We start from the raw sequence: 22691 nt of genomic DNA, 5'->3' as shown, positions 1-22691 counted from the left end.
TGTTAAATATTACTGTATTTTACATTGCTGTTTATTTTACTGTTATCTATTTATCCTAGGTCATTTAACATGGAGCAATCTGGAACTCTCCTTAATTCTTATTACTTTAGAAGTTAGATCCTCTGATCCTACATTTCAGTGTAAATGTGTAATGTGCAATTGTTATTCCTCCAGCTCAACTGTGCATCTTCTGAGGGTGAATGTATCTCTGATGATCAAGAGTATTTCTGAACAATATTCTTCTTCTTTCATGGTTAAACTGGAACATCTCCATACATTACTTAAAGGGATAGTAAAGTCCAAATTAAACTTTCATGATTCAGATAGGGCATGTAATTTTAAACAACTTTCTAAATTTAGTTTTAGCATCAAATTTGCTTTGTTCTCTTAGTATTCTTAGTTGAAAGCTAAACCTAGGTAGGCTCATATGCTAATTTCTAAGCCCTTGAAGGCCGCCTCTTATCTGAATTCATTTCACAGTTTTTCACAACTAGAGGGCATTAGTTCATGTATTTCATATAAATAACATTGTGCTCACGCACATGGAGTTAAGAGTCAGCACTGATTTGCTAAAAGTCTGTCAAAAGAACTGAAAACAAGGGGGCAGTCTGCAGAAGCTTAGATACAAGGTAATCACAGAGGTAAAAAGTATATTTCTATAACCGTGTTGGTTATGCAAAACTGGGGAATGGTAAATAATGGGATTATCTATCTTTTTAAACAATAACATTTTTGGAGTTTACTATCCCTTTAAGGAAGTTTTATGTACCTTAGGTATTCAAGACGCTAAACCTGCTGAAGACAAATAAGTTAAACAACTAATCCTAATTTTCAAACCTACTCCTAAGGCTCCTGAGCTTTTTCCCTGCTCCATTATTGAGATAATTACCAAGGTATGTGCTGACCTGGTATTCCTTATAACCCAGCTTCTAGATTTAAGATGGTTTCCCTTACCAGCCAATAATTTAGAACTTTGGTAGACTATTCCTAAGGTTGGTGGTGCTATTTCTACCTTAGCAAGACATACTAAAATTCCTTTGGAGGACAGTACTACTTTCAGGGACCCGATAGACCGAAAATTATCACAGAAAAGCCTTTCAAGAAGTGGGGTTTATATTAAGACCAGCTATTAGTATTGCCTGTGTTGCAGCAGACACTATTCTATGGTGCAGCAATCTGTTTGATCAAAAGTCTTGTGAAACATTTGAAGAAATTTCTCTGCATTCTTTGGATATGATTAGGTTTAGGTCTGCTAATGCTTTCATCTGTGAGCAGGGAAAATTTCAGGAAACTTAGGAGTAGGGACTGTAAATCACCCAGAACAAACACGTTTAGGGTAATTTTACTTCACCACCACAGCTATCTTACTATCTCTGCTTGTTAACTGTGTTAAGCAGGTTCACCTGTGCAGCAAATATCCAAATTAATATGATAATAAATGGATCCCAATGTGAGTGTTTGTTGAACAATTGTATATATGACCATTTTTTTATGTTCTTTTAGGTGCAACTGGAATAGAGGACCGTTTACAGGAGGGCGTTCCTGATACTATAGAGTCATTAAGAAAAGCTGGTATCAAAATCTGGATGCTGACAGGTGACAAGCAAGAGACTGCGGTCAACATTGCATATGCCTGCAAATTACTGGAGCATGATGACAAGATATTTTATCTAAACAGACAAGACAAAGTAAGTGTGCAATGGAAATTTAATGATTTTTCAAGAAGTAAACTCTTGACTACAAAAAATTAGAAATAAATTGAGCAATGGGATGTTATTTAAAAAGTTATTTATTAATGGGTAAAATGATTTGTTCATATTGAGTAACTATACATGCATAGATTTAACTTATTTACCCTGCAGTCTAAAATGATATTTCCTTCTTAATATAAGGAGAGTCCATGGCATCATTCCTTACTTGTGGGAAATACTGAACCTGGCCACCAGGAGGAGGCAAAGACACCCCAGCCAAAGACTTAAATACCTTCCCCTATTCCCCAGTCATTATTTGCCTTTTGTCACAGGAGACTGGCAGAGAAGTGTCAGAAGAGTTCAGAGTAGTTCGTTAGGAAGGGTATCTACCCTTCGATATGGGACTGGAGTTTTAAGTAGTCTTTTCAGCCTCTCAGTGAGAAAATTTACGAAAGTTAGCATCTGGAGATGCATGGAGAGTCTTTCTGCGAACCCATCCAGACTCATATTAACAGCTCCTAAGCAATCAGTGTTGACGAGTTTCTTTCATCACTCATGTCCATGTCAGGAGCGATACTACAAGATTGTCACACTTGAGAGGCTGCGTTTCTGTTCCACAGCATAGATTACGGTAAGATCGTTTCATTTTTACACACATGATAACACTAGAAGACAGGGTCACAGTGTGGCTCCTTTTATCTGTATGGAATCAAGGGTTAATATCTCCTGAGGGGGATTATTGAACAGTGGTGATTAATCGCATATGTTTTATTTGATTTACGCTGCGATATGTGTGAGATGTTTTTGGGCTCATAGGCTGATGTTAGAACGTACAGGTTTTACTTTGGCACGATTTTTCCCTTAGCAGGGGCGGTCCTGTATTGTGCATCATGTGACCAGGTGTGGTTACACTTTATTTCCTCTTTCCTGATCGAGCTGGTTACCGGAGAAGATCGTTTTTTCTGTTTTGCCTGGGTTATAGGAGGTGGTGAGTGCCCCAGCCATTGGGGTATAAAGGTGCCGTTTTTTAATTAATCAATAAAGAACATTATTGCTATAGTCTGTTTTATACACAAGCTATGGAGGATTCTGATACGTTATAGGGTACTCCCTCTTTACCTAAGACTAATATCTGTTTATATTGTGAGGAGGCCGTGGTATACCCGCCCAATTATGTTCCACATGCCTTGATAAAGTGATTGTGTCAAAGAAGGTTAACATGTTTGATACCACTGCGCCGTTTACCTCTGAAGAGTCTCCGTCCTGTGAGGTGCGCACCCTACAGTCATCTCCTAATACACATGCAGCTTTCCGTAGCACTCCTAACCCTCCATCTGGAGGGGGCCTTTTACCTCCAGACTTTACTGCCCAAATGCAAACGGCGGTGTCTGCTGCCATTAGTGCTTTGCCTCGCCTTGCTAAGCGCAAGCGAAAGCTCAAATATTGCTATCCTATCAGCTAGTTTGTTGGATTTAACTGATACTTGGTTATCTGAAGATGAGGTTCTCTCTGATACTTGGGTGCAAACTTTCTGGGTCAGAGTCTGCTGCCTCTAAACCTCTGGCTACAGAGGAACCAGATTTAGGATTGAACATTTATGCTTTCTGTTGATGGAAGTTTTGGCTACGTTAGCGGTTCCAGAGGCCAAATTGCCTGAGGAACCTTTGAGTCCTAAATTAGATAGTTTACGAAGACAGGGTTGTACCTCAAACTTTCCCTGTTCCTGTAAAGATGGTGAACATTGTTAAGAACGAATGGGAAAGGATTGGATCTTCTTTTCCCCCTTTGTCTTCCTTTAAGAAATTGTTCCCGGTCCCGGACTCTCAATTGGAGTTGTGGGGTTCCTTCCCCGAAAGTGGATGGGGCTATCTCCACGCTTGCAAAATGCACTACTATCCCACTTGAGAATAGCTCGTTGTTCAAGGAATCCATGGATAAAAAGATAGAAACTCTGTTAAGAAAGATTTTTCAACATACAGGATATTTATTTCAACTGGCAACTGCTGTTGCTGGAGCGGCTACCTATTGGTGTGACTCCTTATCAAATTTGATCGAGGTGGAGGGTCCCCTAGACGTTATCCAGGAGAGAATAAAGCCTTAAGGGTTGCTAATTCTTTATTCTGTGATCAAATATGCAGATTATTCGCATAAATGCTATAACTGCTGTTTTTTCTGTTCAGACCCGTCGGGCACTCTGGCTGAAGTCATGGTTTGCGGATATGACTTCTAAGTTAAGACTTTTTTCTCTCCCCTTTAAGGGAAAGATTTTGTTTGGTCCAGGCCTGGACTCCATTTTCTCTAACGGTTACAGGGGGCAAGGGTGCTTTCCTACAGCAAGATAAAAAAAACAAGGCTAAAGGACAAAATTCTAATTTTCGTTCTGAGGCTCATCGTCCGCAATCCTCCGCTAAGCCAGAGCAAACGAAGGGTACTTGGAAGCCAGCTCGGTCCTGGAATAAGTCCAAGCAGAGCAAGAAGCCCGCTGAGACTAAGTCGACATGAAGGGGTGGCCCCCGGTCTTCTCATGGATCATGTAGGGGGCAGACTGTCACTCTTTTCAGATGCTTGGTTCAGAGACGTGCTAAATGTCCACTCGTTCAAGATGGAGATAAGGTCCCTTCTTCCCTTAGTTTAGGAAGGACAGTTCATGACCGCTATAGATCTGAAGGATGCCTACCTTCATGTTCCAATCCACAAGGAACACTTCCAGTTCCTAAGGTTTGTGTTCCTGGACCAGCACTACCAGTTCATTGCACTTCCGTTTAGTTTAGCTACTGCTCCAAGAATCTTTACAAAGGTTCTAGGAGCTCCTCTAGCAGTTGCCAGAAGCCAGGGTATAGCAGTAGCTCCCTACTTGGATGATATTCTGGTACAAGCACCATCCTTTCGTCTAGCAGAAGATCACTCGGAATCTCTCCTCTGTCTTCTTTGATCTCATGAATGGAATATAAATCTGGAGAAGAGTTCTCTTATACCAAGCACCAGGGTGGAATTTCTGGGTACTATAATAGACTCCATAGACATGAGGATATTGCTAACAGATCAGAGACGTTGCAAACTAACTTCAACTTGTCTTGCCCTCCAGACCGCCATAAGGCCATCTGTGGCTCAGTGTTTGGAGGTGATTGGTCTCATGGTGTTCAGCATGGACATCATTCCCTTTGCCAGATTCCATCTCAGGCCGTTGCAACTGTGCATGCTGAGGCAGTGGAACGGCAATCACTCGGATCTGTCGCAACATATTTCTCTAGACAAACGGTCAAGAGAATCGCTCTCTTGGTGGCTTTGTCCGGATCACCTGTCCCGAGGGACATCCTTCTTAAGACCATCCTGGGTGATTGTGACTACGGATGCAAGTCTATCAGGATGGGTAGCTGTTTGGGGTGTCAAGAAGGCACAGGGCCTGTGGAGTCAGGAGGAATGGTCCCTCCCGATCAACATCTTGGAACTTCGGGCAATCTTCAAAGCCCTGAAGACTTGGCCCTTGCTGGGTTCATCCCAGTTTATCAGATTCCAATCGGACAATATAACCTTGGTGGCTTTTATAAACCATCAGAGGGGGACGAGAAGCTCCCTAGCAATGAGGGAAGTATCTTGGATTCTGGAGTGGGCGGAGGCCCACAACTGTTCGCTGTCAGCGATCCACATTCCGGGTGTGGACAACTGGGAAGCAGATTTCCTCATAAGACAATCCTTCCATCTGGGGGAATGGTCTCTCCATCCCGAAGTGTTTGCAGAGTTATGCAACAGGTGGGGGACTCCGGAGATAGATCTCATGGCGTCCCGTCTCAATACCAAGCTACCCAGGTATGGGTCGAGATCCAGGGATCTTCAGGCAGAACTAATAGATGCATTGGCAGTTCCTTGGAGGTTCAGTCTGATCTACCGTTTCCCACTGTTACCACTCCTTCCTCCGGTGGTGGCTCGAATCAAGCCGGACCAGTGATACTGATTGCTCCATCGTGGACGTGAAGGATATGGTTCGCGGATCTAGTGAGGATGTCATCATCTCCACCTTTGAAGTTAACTTGTCGCAGGGATCTGCTGGAACAAGGTCCCTTTGTTCATCAAAATCTAGATTCTCTGAGGCTGACTGCGTGGAGATTGAACGTTTAGTCCTAGCCAAGAGGTTTTTCTGAGAGAGTTATTGATACCCTCATTGAAGCTCGTAAACTCGTAGCATCTATCATAAGGTGTGGAGAACCTACTTATTCTGGTGTGAAGAGTGCTGGTTTTCCTGGGACAAGATTAGGGTTGCCAAGATCCTTGATTTTCTCCAAGATGGACTAGAGAAGGAACTTTCTTCTAGTTCCCTGAAGGGACAAATTTCGGCCCTATCTGTTTTACTGCACAGGAGGCTCGCTGAGCTTCCGGATGTGCAGTCCTTTGTTAAGGGTCTGACTAGAATCGGACCTGTGTTTAGATCTAGTGCTCCTCCGTGGAGTTTGAATCTTGTTCTCAAGGTTTTGCAACGGGCTCCGTTTGAACCTATGCATGGAGTTGACATTAAATTGTTGTCTTAGAAGGTTCTTTTTCTACTGGCTATTGCTTCGGCGCGCAGAGTATCTGAGATTGCTGCCTTGCAATGTGAGCCTCCTTATCTAGTGTTTCATTCTGATAATGCTGCTCCACGTACTAAGTTAGGTTTCCTATCTAAGTTCGTGTCTGACCGCAACATCAATCAAGAGATTGTGGTTCCTTCTTTGTGTCCTAATCCTTCGTCCTCAAAGGACCGTTTGCTTCATAATTTGGACGTGGTTTGCGCCTTAAAGTTCTAACTTCAGGCTACAAAAGACTTTAGATGAACTTTTCAGTTCATGGCCCTTCCTTTCGGTCTGGCCACGGCACCCAGAATTTTCACAAAGGTTCTGGGGTCTCTGCTGGCGGTTCTAAGACCGCAGGGCATTGCAGTGGCGCCTTATCTGGACGATATTCTGATCCAGGCGTCGTCTTATCAACTGGTAATGTCTCATACCGACATTGTTCTGTCCTTTCTGAGGACTCATGGGTGGAAGGTAAATCTGGAAAAGAGTTCACTAGTTCCACAAACAAGGGTTTCTTTCTTGGGAACTCTAATCGACTCTCTGTCCATGAAGATCTTTTTGATGGATGTCAGAAAGTTAAAGATTCTGAATACCTGCCGATCCCTTCAGTCCTATCCTCGGCCGTCAGTGGCTCAATGCATGGAGGCCATTGGATTGATGGTGGCGGCAATGGACATCATTCCGTTTGCTCGTTTTCATCTCAGACCTCTACAACTGAGCATGCTCAGACAATGGAATGGAGATTATGCAAATTTGTCTCCTCAAATAAATCTGGATCAGGAGACAAGGGGACTCTCTTCTATGGTGGTTGTCACCGGATCATCTGTCCCAAGGGACGTGCTTCCGCAGACCCTCATGGGTGATAGTGACAATGGACGCCAGCCTGATAGGATGGCGAGCAGTCTGGAACTCCCTGAAGGCTCAGGGTGTGTGGACTCGATCGGAGTCTCTACTTCCCATCAATATTCTGGAGTTGAGAGCAATATTCAATGCGCTTCAGGCTTGGCCTCAGTTGGCATCGGCCAAATTCATCAGGTTCCAGTCAGACAACATCACAACTGTAGCTTACATCAATCATCAGGGAGGAACAAGGAGTTCCTTAGCGATGACAGAAGTAGCCAAGATAATTCAGTGGGCGGAGGCTCACTCTTGTTATCTGTCGGAAATCTACATCCCATTAGTGGAAAACTGGGAAGCAGATTTTCTGAGCAGGCAGACTTTTCATCCGGGGGAATGGGAACTCCGGTATTTGCCAACCTGATTCTCAAGTGGGGCAGGCCGGAATTGGATCCTATGGCATCTCGTCAGAATTCCAAGCTTCCGAGATACGGGTCCAGGGCCAGGAATCCCCAGGCCGAACTGATAGATGCCTTGGCAGTGCCTTGGTCGGTCAGCCTAGCTTATGTGTTCCCTCCGTTTGCTCTCCTTCCTCGGGTGATTGCTCAAGTCAAACAGGAGAGGGCTTCGGTGATCCTCATTGCTCCGGCGTGGCCTCACAGGACTTGGTATGCCGATCTGGTAGACATGTCCTCTCGGCCACCGTGGATGCTTCCGTTGAGGAAAGACCTGCTAATTCAGGGACCCTTCCATCATCTGAATCTAGTTTCTTTGCAGCTAACTGCTTGGAGATTGAACGCTTGATCTTATCTAAGGGTGGGTTCTCTGATTCGGTTATTGATACTTTGATTCAGGCACGTAAGCCTGTTACTAGAAAGATTTACCATAAGATATGGCGTAAATATCTTTATTGGTGCGAATCCAAGGGCTACTCGTGGAGTAGGGTTCGGATTCCCAGGAATATGTCTTTTCTCCAAGAAGGATTGGAGAAAGGGTTGTCAGCAAGTTCCTTAAAGGGACAGATTTCTGCTTTGTCCATTTTGCTCCACAAACGTCTGGCAGATGTTCCGGATGTTCAATCTTTTTGTCAGGCTCTGACTAGAATCAGGCCTGTGTTTAGACCAATTGCTCCTCTTTGGAGTTTGAATTTAGTTCTTCGTTTTCTTCAAGGGGTTCCGTTTGAACCTATGCATTGCATAGATATTAAGTTATTATCATGGAAAGTTTTATTTTTGGTTGCTATTTCTTCTGCTCGTAGAGTTTCTGAACTTTCGGCATTACAATGTGATTCTCCTTATCTTATTTTTCATTCCGATAAGGTAGTGTTGCGTACCAAACCTGGTTTTCTTCCTAAGGTTGTTTCTAACAAAAATATTAATCAGGGAATTGTTGTTCCTTCCTTGTGTCCTAATCCTTCTTCTAAGAAGGAGCGTCTGTTGCATAATTTGGACGTGGTCCGTGCCTTGAAGTTCTAGTTACAGGCGACTAAGGATTTTCGTCAGTCATCTTCATTATTTGTTATTTTTTCTGGGAAACGTAGGGGTCAGAAAGCTATGGCTACCTCTTTCTTTTTGGCTGAAGAGTGTCATCCGTTTTGCATATGAGACGGCTGGACAGCAGCCTCCTGAACAAATTATGGCTCATTCCACTAGGGCTGTGGCTTCCTCATGGGCATTGAAAAATGATGCTTCTATTAAACAGATTTGCAAAGCTGCAACTTGGTCGTCTCTTCACACTTTTTCCAAATTTTACAAATTCGATACTTTTGCCTCGTCTGAGGCTGTTTTTGGGAGAAAAGTTCTTCAAGCAGTGGTGCATTCTTTCAGAATTCCAAGAATGCTATACTTCTTTCAAGAAGGTTTAGACAGGAGCTTTTCTGCTAGCTCTTTAATGTTCAGATTTTTATTTTTTTCTGTTCCATAAGAAATTTGCTAATTTCCCTTATGTTCAGAGTTATGTTGAAGTTTTACTCAGGTTAAAACCAGTTTTTAAGCCAATCCCTCTCCCATGGATCCTTAATTTGGTTTCTCTGTTTGAAACTATGCATTCTATTCATATTCATTGTCTTTCATGAAAGTTATCATTTCTCTTAGCGATAACTTTGTTCAGAAGATTTCTCTGAATTGTCTGCTCTTTCTTTCCATCAAAATAAGGCTATTCTAAGAACTTAAATGGACACTAAACCAATTTTTTTTGTTTAATGGTTCAGATAGAGCATGCAATTTTAAGCAACTTTCTAATTTACTTCTATTATCAATTTTTCTTTGTTCTCTTGTTAATCTTTATTTAAAAATCAGCTGTAAAGCGGAAGAGGCAGACCATTTTTGGTTGAGAACCTGGGTTATGCTTGCTTATTGGTTTGCTAAATGTAGCCACCAATAAGCAAACCCTATCAAGGATGCTGAACCTAAAATGGGCTGGCTCCTGAACTTTTTAAATTCCTGCTTTTCAAATAAAGATAGCAAGAGAATGAAGAAAAAGTGATAATAGGAGTAAATTACAAAAGTTGCTTAAAAATTGCATGCTCTATCTGAATCATGAAAGAAAAAAATGTGGGTTTAGTCTCCCTTTAATTTTATATTGCCAAAATTAGTTTTTGCAGTCAACATCATTAGGGAGTTTGTAGTTCCTTCTCTTTTTCCTAAAAAAAAAATGCCAAAGGAAAACTTCTAAATTTAGATGTAGTTTAGGATTTTAGGTCCTCTATTTTGTTCTTTTCTCAGGTCCATGCAAAGGACAAGAGGCCACAGCTGTTACCTTGATTTCTTGGTTAGAAATCATTATTCATTGAGCTTCTTGGAGACGGAACAGTCTCTCCCTATCTGCATTACTGCTCAGTTTTCCAGATCAGTTTTCACTTTCTGAGCATTTAAAAATTAGGCTTCTGTTAAAAATTTTTGCTGAAACATGGTCATCCTTAAATACCTTTACTAATTCCACCAATTTGCTTTGTTTGCTTCTTCTGAAGCGGCTTTTGGTAGGAAAGTACTCCGGACTGCTATGTCTGGAAATTTAGGTGCCTGCCATTTCAAAAATATTTTTATACCGCCCAAACTTACTCGTAGACTCCACAGCTTGGGTAATGGTTCCCAGGAGTAATGGACTTGTGGACACTCGCCACCTTATGAATGAAAACAACATTTATGCGGCAGTTCCAGTTTTGCACCTCATTTTCCCTGCTTTGTCTTTTCCTATGTCTCTTCCTCTCCTTATTTGGCTATACATATGACTGGCTTTCCAAAGAAGTGAGAGGGATTGAGTACTCTTGCAGTTTTTGTGAAACTTTGCCTCTTCCTAGTGGCCAGGAGTTGAATCACAGGAGTAATGGACTCATGGACTCTTGTTTTTAAACTCCCAACACAAACTTTACAATCCTAACAAATTATTGTTCAGCTTAAAGGGACAGTAAAGTCATAATTAGATATTCATGATTTAGACAGAGCATACAATTTTAAACAACTTTCCAATATACTTCTATTATTTAATTTGATTCCTTCTCTTGTTATGCTTTGCTGAAAGGTTTATCTAGGTAAGTTCAGGAGCAACAAAGAACCTAGGTTCTAGCTGCTGATTGATGGCTGTGTATATATATATACCGATTGGCATTCGCTCACCCAAGTGTTCAGTTAGAAACCCGTTGTGCATTGCTACTCCTTCAACAAATGATACCAAGAGAATGAAGCAAATTTGATAATAGAAATAAACTTGAAAGTTGTTTAAAATTGTATTTTCTGAATAGAGTTCCGGGGGAGGAGTTCAGGTGTGTGGTCACGCTGTGCACCTGTGCTAATCTATCTACCCTACAAGCTCTTGGCGAGTTACTCCCGCCTAAACCACTGACCTTGGACGGCTTGTTTAGCGAGAAATATACCGCTACTGGAACTCTGTTAGTGCCAAGTCATTGCACTATAGCTGCATGCTGCAGCAATTGGAAGCTCCTATCATGGTACTAAGTACTTTCCCTTTAAAATAAAGCCCTAAACAATATGGCATACGAATATTGAAAAGAATGAGAACCTTTGCATATATTTAAGTCCGGTACAACAAGCAGCCCCCTTACCTGCTTATTCTCGCTGTTGTTAGTGGGACACCTACCTTTTACCATCAGGCCCTGCCCTGCCACACAGACCGAGCTGCTGTTTGGGATTTCTCACGGACAGGTACAGGTGACTTGAGCTGCTTCTCACGGATGCTCCCGAAACGCTGCGGGACTGGACGCGTCTCCCGACACTGACTGTGGCTGGACTTTGGTGGTTCCCGGTTCTTCCTTTCTTGCTGCCTTGAGGTAGAGGCTGCACGATCCCTGGAGGGCTTTCGATCTTACTCCGGTCCCCTGCGCCTGTCCTGGGGAGAAGTGGAGAGACCGCTGAACTCCGGTATCTGGTGGGTTGCATCCGTTGTTTCCCCTGGTGACCCCTCCCACCGATGTTGCGCGAGGGGTAGGGATTGCTGTTACCTGCCTGAGCCCTGCTGTAGACGCCGGTTGCCTCCCTACAATGCATGCTGTATAGAGTCAGAGCCACGGCATCCGGGAGGTGATTATTTGCTCTGCCTGAGTGACATTCCCCCCTCCACCGGTGCTGCGCAGGGGGGCAACTATCAAGGAGGACCCTGCTTCCAAACATTGGCTATCTTCAGCCTAGACCAGAAACTGGTAAAGTAACCAACCAACTTGATGCTATTTTTTTATTTTTTTGCTTTCTCCCTCTGTCAGTCGATAAAAGCCTTATGGACTCTCTAAACTTATGGACAAATAATTGATGTTCCTCATTTTTCCTCATATAAAACTGGACATTTTTTTGCCTTATTTAACAGTGTTACAAGCCTAAATGCATTCCTTATGGTGACTTCAAGGCTGGCAAATATAGAAGTAATTTATAAAAAAAAAAAAAAAAAAAAATTTTTTCTTTGAAAAGAGATAAAAATATTGTGTGAAACCACATATTTATAACTACCTATAATACACTGACCTATATTTTGTTTTATTTACTAAGCATAAACCTACATGGTATCACATATAGTATAGTTAATACAAAGGATCTCTAGCAGAGTTAGTCTTAATTGCAAGGTTAGATATATTTCTTGGTCTATAACTCTTCATTAGATAAGCCTTCTCTGCTCTAGCTATAAACTAAAGGAGTTTTACTTCCTCAAGATTCCTCAGAAACAATATATTGAAAAATATTCACACTATACAAGTTTTTTTATGCTGAATGTGCTATTCATAAGGTTGTGATAGCCTGTGCTTATGTTTTCTTATAACATTGCCTCTGTGTAATGAGGCAAAGGTTTGTGTACTAGCTTGTATGAACAAAGTGAAGGTCACCAGTAGGGGAAGTAAAAGATAGAGGTAAATCTCTTAAAACTGAAGTTTCACACTGTTGCAAATTCTGATATTATTTAAAACAACAATTCTTAGGTTTTATGTGAAGGTAAACTCTGATATTGTCTGAAGTTATATTCTGTAGGACTGTATTTCATAGCTCTCAAGGATGAGCTGGTTTTGATAAGGACATTTGTTCCTGGCCATTTATTAGCTTTTGAAAGGTTCATAGAAGATTTAGTTTATCCAAAAAGGTTCAGATCTCAAAATTAATAAGATCAAATAATAATAACATACCATTAGCAGAACCAATTTTTAGAATTACTTTAATTGAGTGAATTCATCTCAGCGGCAATTACATATATTGCTTTCCCTTCTTTCTTCTCTACCCGCCTACAAAATAACTCACTTTCACCCATTGTAGATGCTCCACACTCCACTCACCCCCTCACACGTCACCTTTCTTCTTATACCTACACTATTTTGACCCCCCATACCCCCGAGAGGGGCTTTGTATTTTAATTTTATTCCCCCTCCATTCACTGTCACACCCTTGCACCTCCACATTAGCTATAAGTACATGGATAAATTCCTGCACCTTCACCCTAAAAACACACCCTCCCCAATGGCGGCTAGATCAAGAGATAAACGGAATAAGGTCACTTCGGATCTTGCCGCTGAGACATTCTCATCCACTAGCAATATCCAAACAACATCTGAATCTATAGATATTCAATCTCTAGTATCCAAAATATTGGAAGCCCTCTCACCTAAATTCGAAACCTTAAGAGATGAGATTAAATCAGATATTGTACATTTAACATCAGAAGTTGGACAATTCGCAGGCAGGCTCTCAGAGGCAGAGCAAAGAATATCAGACTTAGAGGATAATATGATAGAACATAATGTTAAGACTGAAACATCAATTAATACACTTTTAAAATTACAAAGCAAAATTGAAGACTTAGAGAATCGTGCACGTAGGAACAACCTTAGGATAATAGGGGTCCCCGAGGACAAGCAATATGATGATCTGTTCAAATTACTCACGGTAACAATCCCACAGCTTTTAAAGATTCCTGAGAGCTTCCCCAAAACATTTATTGAAAGAGTACACAGAATTGGCCCTGTTTATTCCTCTAAGACAAACGCTAGACCCAGGCCAATCATTGTTAAATTCCTAAACTACCAAGATAAGGTCATATTCCTACAGTCCTTCCATAAATGTCAGCCTATATTTTTAGGGGATGCCAAAATCCTGCTTTTTCAGGACTATTCAATGGAGACAGTTACTAAAAGAAGAGAAAATACTCCAATTTGTACAAAATTCATTCAGCAGGGAATACGGGCAAATATATTGCATCCTGCCAGACTTAGGGTATATGTAGAGAATCAGTCGCATATCTTTGATACCCCAGCTGAAGCAGGAAAATTTTATGCTGAAAAATTTGCTATAAACTAAATAGTTAAAATTGATATTGATGTTATACTTAGTCTAATTTCTATTTTTATGAATAAGGATCCTTCTACTAAGGGTATCAGAGAGTTAAGAAGGTTCTACCTCTCTGCAAAGGGGGTTTTCCCCTTTCTCTCCCCCTCCCCAATTTTTTTTTTATTTTTTTTATTTTATAAATAAAAGACATGCTAAGCAGAGTTAAGATCACCTCATGGAATATAGGTGGACTTACATCTCCTATTAAAAGGAAAACTATATTATCATACTTGAAGAGAATTAACACCTCTATTGCATTTTTGCAAGAAACACACTTGAGAGCTGAAGAGGTTCTCAAACTCAAATCTACATGGGTTCAAGAGGTGTTCTTCTCTCCAAGTACTAAGAGGAAGGGGGGAGTGGCTATCCTTGTAGGTAAGAACATCAAATATCAGGTAATACACGTAGACTCTGATTCTGAAGGGAGATTTATACTTTTAAAAATTAAGATTGATAATACTCTATACACATTTTGCAATATATACGCTCCAAATGTTTTTAACTTATCCTTTTGGGAAGCCGTACAAGCTAGGCTCTTGATGTGTGCTGAGGAATACCTGATAATGGGCGGAGATTTTAATATGGCCCCTAAATATCCGCTAGATAGGCTAAGACGAGATCGTGTGCCTAAAAAAACTAAAAGAGATAAATTGGAATCAAAACTTTTCTCCAGAATAATGGGAAATTTAAGGGTTCGTGATATTTGGCGACTTCAAAATCCTGACTCTTGTGAATACACTTGCCTCTCAAAAGCACATAAGTCCCTTTCAAGGATAGATGTATTTCTATTAGATGAGAGGCTATGTAAATCACAGGTGCAGGCTCAAATACTCCCTATAGCTATCTCCGATCATGCGCCTATTTGTTTAGACTTTCAATCATATGATCAAAGGCAAACGAATAGATGATTCTTTTTTCCAACATTTCTAGCCACAGATCTTAAATTTAAAAAATGGCTAGAAGCTAAATTTAAAGATTATGCCGATCTGAATAGCGATTATATCTCACGCCCTCTACTATTTTGGGAAACGGCTAAGGCAGTATTAAGGGGGGAGATTATAGCATATAATGTGAACAGAACTAAAAAAACTCAAGCAAAGGGAGCGGGAGCTGGCACGAGCAGTTTCTAACGCATATAATTTGCACTTAATTGAAAACTCTTCACAGAGCTGGGCTAAATATACCTCTGCTTTACAAAACAGGGACTCTTTCTTACTTTACAAAACAACACAGAAGGATGCTAGGGTCCAATCAAAATTATATCGGTTTGGAAATAAAACGGGAAAGTTGTTAGCAAAACTTCTTAAAAACGAGAAAGGTCCTCAATCGATAGATAACATAAATACGGAAAGCCAGACATTCAATACCACTGAAGAACTTTTACAATTATTATCTAAATACTACTCTGACCTATATTCTTTGCGAACCTCCAACATACAGGCACGTGATGAATTTTGGAATAAAATTGCTTTTCCCACACTACATCCTGAAGTCCTACGGGACCTATACGCTCCAATCACTGAAATGGAAGTAAATAAAGCAATCCAAACACTGCCTCACAATAAAGCCCCAGGCCCAGACGCACTACCGAATGAATTTTACCAAGCCTTAAATATTCCTATCATACCTTATTTGACTACTTTATTCAACTCTCTTTACATAGAAGGAAAAGACCCAACCCCTACCTTTACTGCATCCTACACCACTTTGATATTGAAGCCAGGGAAGGACCCAACAAAAAAAGAATCCTACAGGCCAATTGCCCTACTTAATGCAGATTATAAAATCTTAACCTCCATACTAGCGCAAAGACTCCAAACTATACTGCCTTCCATTATTCATACAGACCAAGCTGGGTTCATACAGAATAGAAACTCTGCTTCAAAAATATGTGAACTTTTTTTGCTTATTGATTATTTTAAAACATTGGAGCTTCGGGAGGAAGAGGGGCGAGAGGGTACCCATGATAAGGTAATAATATCAATAGATGCTGAAAAAGCTTTTGATTCAGTTCACCATGATCACTTAATTTACACCTTGCATAAATTTGGATTAAAGGAGAATTTTACCAAATTTATTAGTAATCTCTATCAAAATGCTACCACAAAGATACTGGTGAACGGTAGTATGTCACAAGATATTGAACTACAACGAGGGACCAGGCAGGGGTGCCCTCTCTCCCCTCTCCTTTTTGATTTTGCCATCGAGCCTTTTGCTATTTCTATACGACATCAAATTGATGGAATAAAGATAGGAAGGAAGGAGACTAAAATCGCTTTGTATGCGGATGATGTTCTTATTTACATGGCTAATACAAGAGTAAATATACCTAAACTCCTAAACATAATACAACAGTTTGGATCCTTTTCAGGATACAAGGTTAATAATACAAAATCTGAATTATTCTGGATTGTTCAGACGGGGGACTCGCTGGCAAAAATTCCTTTCTCTATAGCTCATAATTCTTTTCGTTATCTGGGCATTAATATTTCTCATGACCCTAGCACTTGGTATTCCCTTAATATCACTCCAACAATAAATAAAATTAAAGACTCCCTCAAAAATTGGCAAAACTTTCCGTTATCTTTATCAGGACGAATAGCCGCTTATAAGATGATGCTTTTACCTAAACTTCTATACATGATACAGAACATTCCTCTTTTTATTAAACGGAAAGATATTGATTTTCTTAACTCTATTCTCAGATCATTTATATGGCAGAGCAGAAAACCTAGGATTTCTTTTTTAAAATTATCTCTTCCCTTGAAATATGGTGGTCTTGCACTTCCAGATATACGAGCATATAATCAAGCCTTTCTGGCTCGCACAGTTATTGACTGGGTCCATTTAAAGAACTATGTAACAGACAATGATCTGGAAAAAAATATAACTTATCCTTTGAACCCAATAGCACTTATACATACTGACGCCAACCAGATTCCGAATGAAATTAAAAAGTTAAAGTCCATATATAATCCTATTTTTGCTTGGAAAAAGATTTGTGCCTTATTAAAGGTGGAGCATCATGTTTCCCGGTATATTCCATTCATGGGTAATCCTCAGTTTGAAGCTGGAATACAGGCAGGAGTTTACAGGGAATGGAAAATATTAGGTCTTAGTAATATATATCAAATTCTTGACTTTGAAAGAAGATGCGTTAAATCATTTGAAACCCTTAGACTAGAATTCAATATACCACATAAGAATTTTTTTGCTTATCTCCAGGCAAGGCATTATACTTTAAAACTTATTCACGATTATGGGTGGAACTGGTCCCTAGAGAGCGTTGGGAACTGGCTTGCCATCGCTAAAATGGGACGTATGTCAATTGCACCTGGATACCATATGCTGGTATCAGCAAAGGGAGCAAAAAACGTTGAAACAACTCAAAATAAGTGGAGTGCTCTGATTAAACAACCCTTGGATCCCCCATTATTCCACTTATCAATACAAGAGACTGCTCGTGTCACTCTCTCTTCCTCCTGGAGGGAATCCCATCTTAAACTGCTATACATGACCTATTTTACTCCGGAAAAAGGATCTAGATGTGGGAACAATAGTTTCAATTCCTGTCCAAAATGCTCTTTTCCGATGGCAGACCTACAGCACATGTTATGGGCTTGTCCAAAAATTAGAAATTTTTGGTCGAAGATTCAATTTTGGCTGAATAAAATACTAGCTCCCTCTTGTATAATTCTATCATTAAAAATAATAGTCTTTTTATTTCATAACTCTAGTAATAATCAAGGAAATAATAGGAAAATCATTAATATGACTCTATTAGCAGCTAGACAGCTTATTTTTAGAAAATGGAAACAGAGAACAACTCCTAGTATAGTCGAAATTAAGAACTATTTAAAAAAACAATACATATTGGAACAAATCGATACAGAGCAAGATATTAGAAAATTATTCCTGAAATGGTCACTGTTTATTAAAGATTTACCACCCAGTGAAGTTGAATTCCTGATTTATCCCTTCAGGAACTCAGAATTGGTTTTGCTTGACATGTGGTAACTTTTTCTTTTTTTTTTTTTTTTTCTCTTAGAAGGATAGGGTAAGGGAGCAGAGGGGAATGAGGGGGGAAAATTAGAAAAGAAAATCCAATTCAGGATATCTAAAATGCAATCTATTTCTTTTTTTTTTTTTTTTTCTCTATGAGAATCAAATTGCCTGAGGATATAAGGCCCAAATTATTTTGTTTACTATGTATGTTTTATTTATTTCTTTGTTCTCATAATGTCTGTACTTGTTTTAATTAAATCATAGTGTTTAATGAAATTGTATTCTGGAAAGGATATAAATAAAATATTAAAAAAAAAAAATAATTGTATTTTCTTCCCAAATCATGAAAGAAAAATGTTGGGTTTCATGTCCCTTTTAATAAAAACAAAATTGTGTTCCTCCATTAATTATAGCAAAATCAAACTGCAATAAATACAAGGTTAACAATCTAATTTTAAACCATCTTAAAAGTTCAAAATAGATTCTGATTTTTACAATGTTATTAATTTTGGATGTCTAGTATTTATAATTATTCACTGCCCAAAATTAACCACATTTCCCTGTAAATTGAACAAAGAGGGTTACGGTAACTATTAGTACTTAATAAAGGGAGGAGACAGGAAATGTATAAAATAGATCACTTTTATTAACAACTTATACTTAAAGCAGTGATTTTTACAGTAGGCAATACTTAAAGGGACAGTCTACTCCAGAATTGTTATTATTTAAAAAGATAGATAATCCCTTTATTACCCATTCCCGTGTTTTGCATAACCAACACGGTTATATTATTATACTTTTTACCTCTGATTACCTTGTATCTAAGCCTTTGCAGACTGACCCCTTTATTTAAGTTCTTTTGACAGACTTGCATTTTAGCCAATCAGTGCCCTCTCATTTGTAACTCCATGGGTGTGGTCACAATGTTATCTGTATGACACACATGAACTAACGCCCTCTAGCTGTGAAAAACTGCCAAATGCATTGAAATAAGGGGTGGCCTTCAAGGGCTTATAAATTAGCATATGAGCCTACCTAGGCTTACCTTTCAACAAAGGATAACATGAGAACAAAGCACATTTGATGATAAAAGTGAATTTGAAAGTTGTTTAAAATTGCATACCTTAGGAGAGAGGTTCCGGAGGAGGAGCTTAGCACAGGTAGCTGTGCAATTGTTCTCCTGCTGCAAGCACCTGGCGGTGTCTCCCACGCGCCAAGCCCTGAGAAGAGAGGGCTGCTACAAGGACAGCAAATGCTAACTGCTGCCGGAACGCTTAGTGGAAAATCCAACCCACTGGAAAAAAAAAAAATACCCTTTACAGGAGGAATTTAATGTCAAATATAAACTTTTCTCTATCAAAATTTGACTCTGTGCAGAGTTCCAGGCACGGCTCTACAATTCCCCTTAGAGAAGAGGAGTAAAGAAGACAAGACTTAGCACCTAATAAATCTTTCCGAGAATTGTTACCCTGCCCCTGCTTTTGCCTTATTCCCTCCGGTCAAACTTAACTGTGTCTCCCTCCTCCCCCCCGGTGCTGGCATACCTTCTGCGCTAAACTTTGGAGGCTGGCGGGTCTGCCGTGGGTAGAGCCCGGATCTCAGGAGAGAGTTTGTCGGCGGTTCCTCCTCCCCCACCGGTGTTGCGTGGGAGGAGAGGTCTGTGTGTGCACCTTGCGCTGCTCCGAGAGTGTACCCGCATCGGGATAGTCTGGCTGGAGCTGCTCCGGGAGGACGGCGGGCCTGACTTTGACATCCGTGGGGCTGACTTGGGATTCTACACAGAGGCGATCTGTGGGCACTTCCTCCTTCACCGTTGCTGCACAGGAGGAGGTGGGTCAAGCAAGAGCAACGCTCCTTCCCCTTCATCACACACCTCACAAGTCTTAAGGATCCCTCTCTCTCCTCCTGGACATCTCTTGAGGGAGCGGATTCCTTGAAGTTACCCAGTTCGTGGCTTGCCAGAAATACACCGGAGGGTGAGTACACTCCCTTTAACAAGGGAAGTTCTTTTTGAAATAAATTAAAGGAAAGTGAAGAGCAAGGAAAGAGAAGAAAGAGTGAAGGAAAGGGAGACGCAATAGGGGGAACCCGGGCAGAAGCATAGTGCAAGTTGGACTGAAACCCTTTATAAATGGAGGGGAAGAAAAAAAAAAAAAGTGAGAAAAAATCTCCTCATTTGGGTATAACGTTTAAAGCAGATTGACTGATACAGGAGAGTCTCACCCTAAGCAAACATATGAACAAGGAGCGAAGGGAGGGGGGATAGGAAGGAGGGGAAAAAAAAATGGAACAGATCCTCTTATATTTGCCTGTCATAATGTATCAGTAACAAGATACAAGTGTCGAAAAGTTGCCAAGCTCTATAAATCTTTTTTAAGATTCACATTCCCCCTCCCTGCATTAACATCTGCCAGAACAGAACTGTACAGAAAAAAGAAACTCTAACTTTTACCAAAAATTTTGTCCTAGGCTGGGATGGTTGTATCCTGTTGAAATAAAGGAAAAGGACTGTCTAACCTCTTCCCTTGGTTCTCAAGGGGAGGGGGAGTGAGAGAAAGGAAAAAGGAGACAGATATAAAAAAAAAGCCCTTCTCTCCCTTGCCATTTCTTGCTCAGATTTATATTGCCCTGTCATCATTTTTTGATATTTCTCTTTATCTTTTTTTTAAAGGGGCTGGTCTATGGTTATAAGAGCTAATGTTCACAGGCTTCTGTTTGCTGTATATATGTAACAGCTCCATGGCGGGACTCTTGTAAAACTGGACATTAGCTATACTGATAGGCTCCTTGGGGAAAGGGCAGCACTCAGGTGTATACACACAAAATTTTCTCAAAAATCCTAACCTTTCTGTAAAGGAGGGAGGGAAGCAGGGAAGGAGGGGGGAAGGGTAAAGAAAGTTTGCCTAAATAAGTATTGAAGGAATTTGCCTGTTTCTTTTTTTTCCCTTTTTTTTCTTTTTTTTCTTTTCTGTCTAGCTAATGTTTATTCTCTACCTGTGCCAAGATAACTGGTGTTTACACTGAACTTTCTATGCCCAGGTCTTAAGAGTTAAAATCTTACTTTAAAATATTAACTCTCAGATAAGAGGTAACACTCTGTGACTAGTAAAACTATTCTCTGATAAGTATTGTTACAAACAACCCCCTTTAGGACGGATTAAAATATAAGCCCACTTGGGCAGAGAAATATTTAATTTTTTCTGTATAAAACTTAAAACCAGAGGTGACAAGGGCCAAAGCCTGGAGGATTGAGCCAGGCCATTTGGATTAAATTCCACTGTAACACTAAACAAACACGTCATTACTTGATAAATTCACTTTGAAAGCTTTCCTCACAACCTCACTTAAGAGTCTCTACTCTCTTAAATGCACTTATAACTAGTCACTAAAATTGAAGCAAAAAGAGGAGGAAAAAGAAATATTTTTTTTTTTTCTTCCCCTTTTTTTTTTTTTTTTTTTTTTTTTTTTTTTTTTTTTTTCTCTTCCTTTTTTCTTGCACTCCCTATTCCCCTTGATCACCCTCACAAACACTCCCTTCACCTCCCTATTTTCTTTTTTTTTTTTTTTTTTTTTTTTTCTATCACAACTGCACATTCTATTATCACATCTCACCACTTTCGGTGTCTTTCTTACATTAATTAATATTCACGCGGACACCCGGCACATGGATAAGTTTCTTAATACTTCTTCTAAAATCACATCTCCAAGTATGGCGAATAGGCATAGAGATAAAAAAACCAAAGGCCTGGCTGAGGTTACCGCAGAAACTCATCTCATAACTAATTTAAATCCAACAAGCGAAGTGTTAAATCTGCAAAGTCTGGTCTCTAATATCTCAGAAGCTCTGACCCCTAAGTTTGACACCCTTAGAAAAGAAATTAAACAGGACATAGAATTGCTATCAGTGGAAATCAGACAATTTTCGAATAGGATGCAAGAGGCAGAGCAAAGGGTGTCTGACTTGGAAGACCTCACTCTTGCCCAAGGTTCCAAACTTGATGAGGCAGAAAGTAAAATACAAAAAATACAGATGAGACTAGAAGACCTAGAAAATCGGTCTCGTAGAAATAATTTAAGGATAATAGGCATACCCGAAGGGAAAAAATTTGAAAATTTAACAGCATTTATAACAGTGACCCTGGGTCAAATTTTGGAATTACCAGATTCACAGGTAATAATTGAAAGAGTACATAGAATTGGTCCCCCTCAGACAGAAAGTAACATCAATAAAAGACCTAGGCCAGTCATTGTCCGCTTTCTGAATTACCTAGACAAAGTTAGATTGTTACAACAGTACAGAAAAAAACAGCCAATAAGTGTAGATGGGGCCAAAATCTTGATTTTTCAGGATTACTCAGCAGAAACCTCATCAAAAAGGAGAGATCTAACACCCACCTGCTCAAAATTTATTCAAAAGGGTTATAGGGCAATTTTAATCTATCCAGCCAAATTAAAGGTAACTATCGGAGACAGAACTCATTTCTTTGATAATGTCATAGAGGCAGAGAGGTTCTTCACAGAATTAGAATCTGTGGGATAAATGTTTTTTCTTTCTTTGTTATTCTTTCTTCCTTCTTTTTAGCAGGAACCTAATGATTACAAAATTAGGAGTCTTAGACTATACCATCTTGTTGTTTTGTTGCTTATTATTAAAGTATAATATGGCTGTATTGTTAGGAACACGATCCTCGAAAAGGGTGTCCCCTCATGCTAGGGGTAAAGTCAGGGGGGTTTCCCCCCCCCCCCAATCAAATAATCGAGTGTCATGGTTTAAAAATGTTTCTTTTTTTTTTTTTTTT

At 39.9% G+C, this 22691-nt stretch overlaps 1 protein-coding gene across 1 annotated transcript in view; it reads left to right on the top strand.

Moving 5' to 3' along the window:
- ATP10D (ATPase phospholipid transporting 10D (putative)) overlaps window positions 1-22691 on the top strand; it is a 452340-nt gene that overhangs the window by 350185 nt on the left and 79464 nt on the right. The window contains exon 15 of the mRNA XM_053703992.1: window positions 1504-1688. Coding sequence (XP_053559967.1) covers window positions 1504-1688 — 185 coding nt within the window. The remainder of the gene's footprint in view (window positions 1-1503; window positions 1689-22691) is intronic.

Source organism: Bombina bombina, chromosome 2 (assembly GCF_027579735.1).
Source record: "Bombina bombina isolate aBomBom1 chromosome 2, aBomBom1.pri, whole genome shotgun sequence".
In the NCBI taxonomy this organism is placed as follows: Eukaryota; Metazoa; Chordata; class Amphibia; order Anura; family Bombinatoridae; genus Bombina; species Bombina bombina.
Note: the sequence above shows the minus strand (reverse complement) of the source record. Positions and strands in the feature narration are given on the sequence as shown.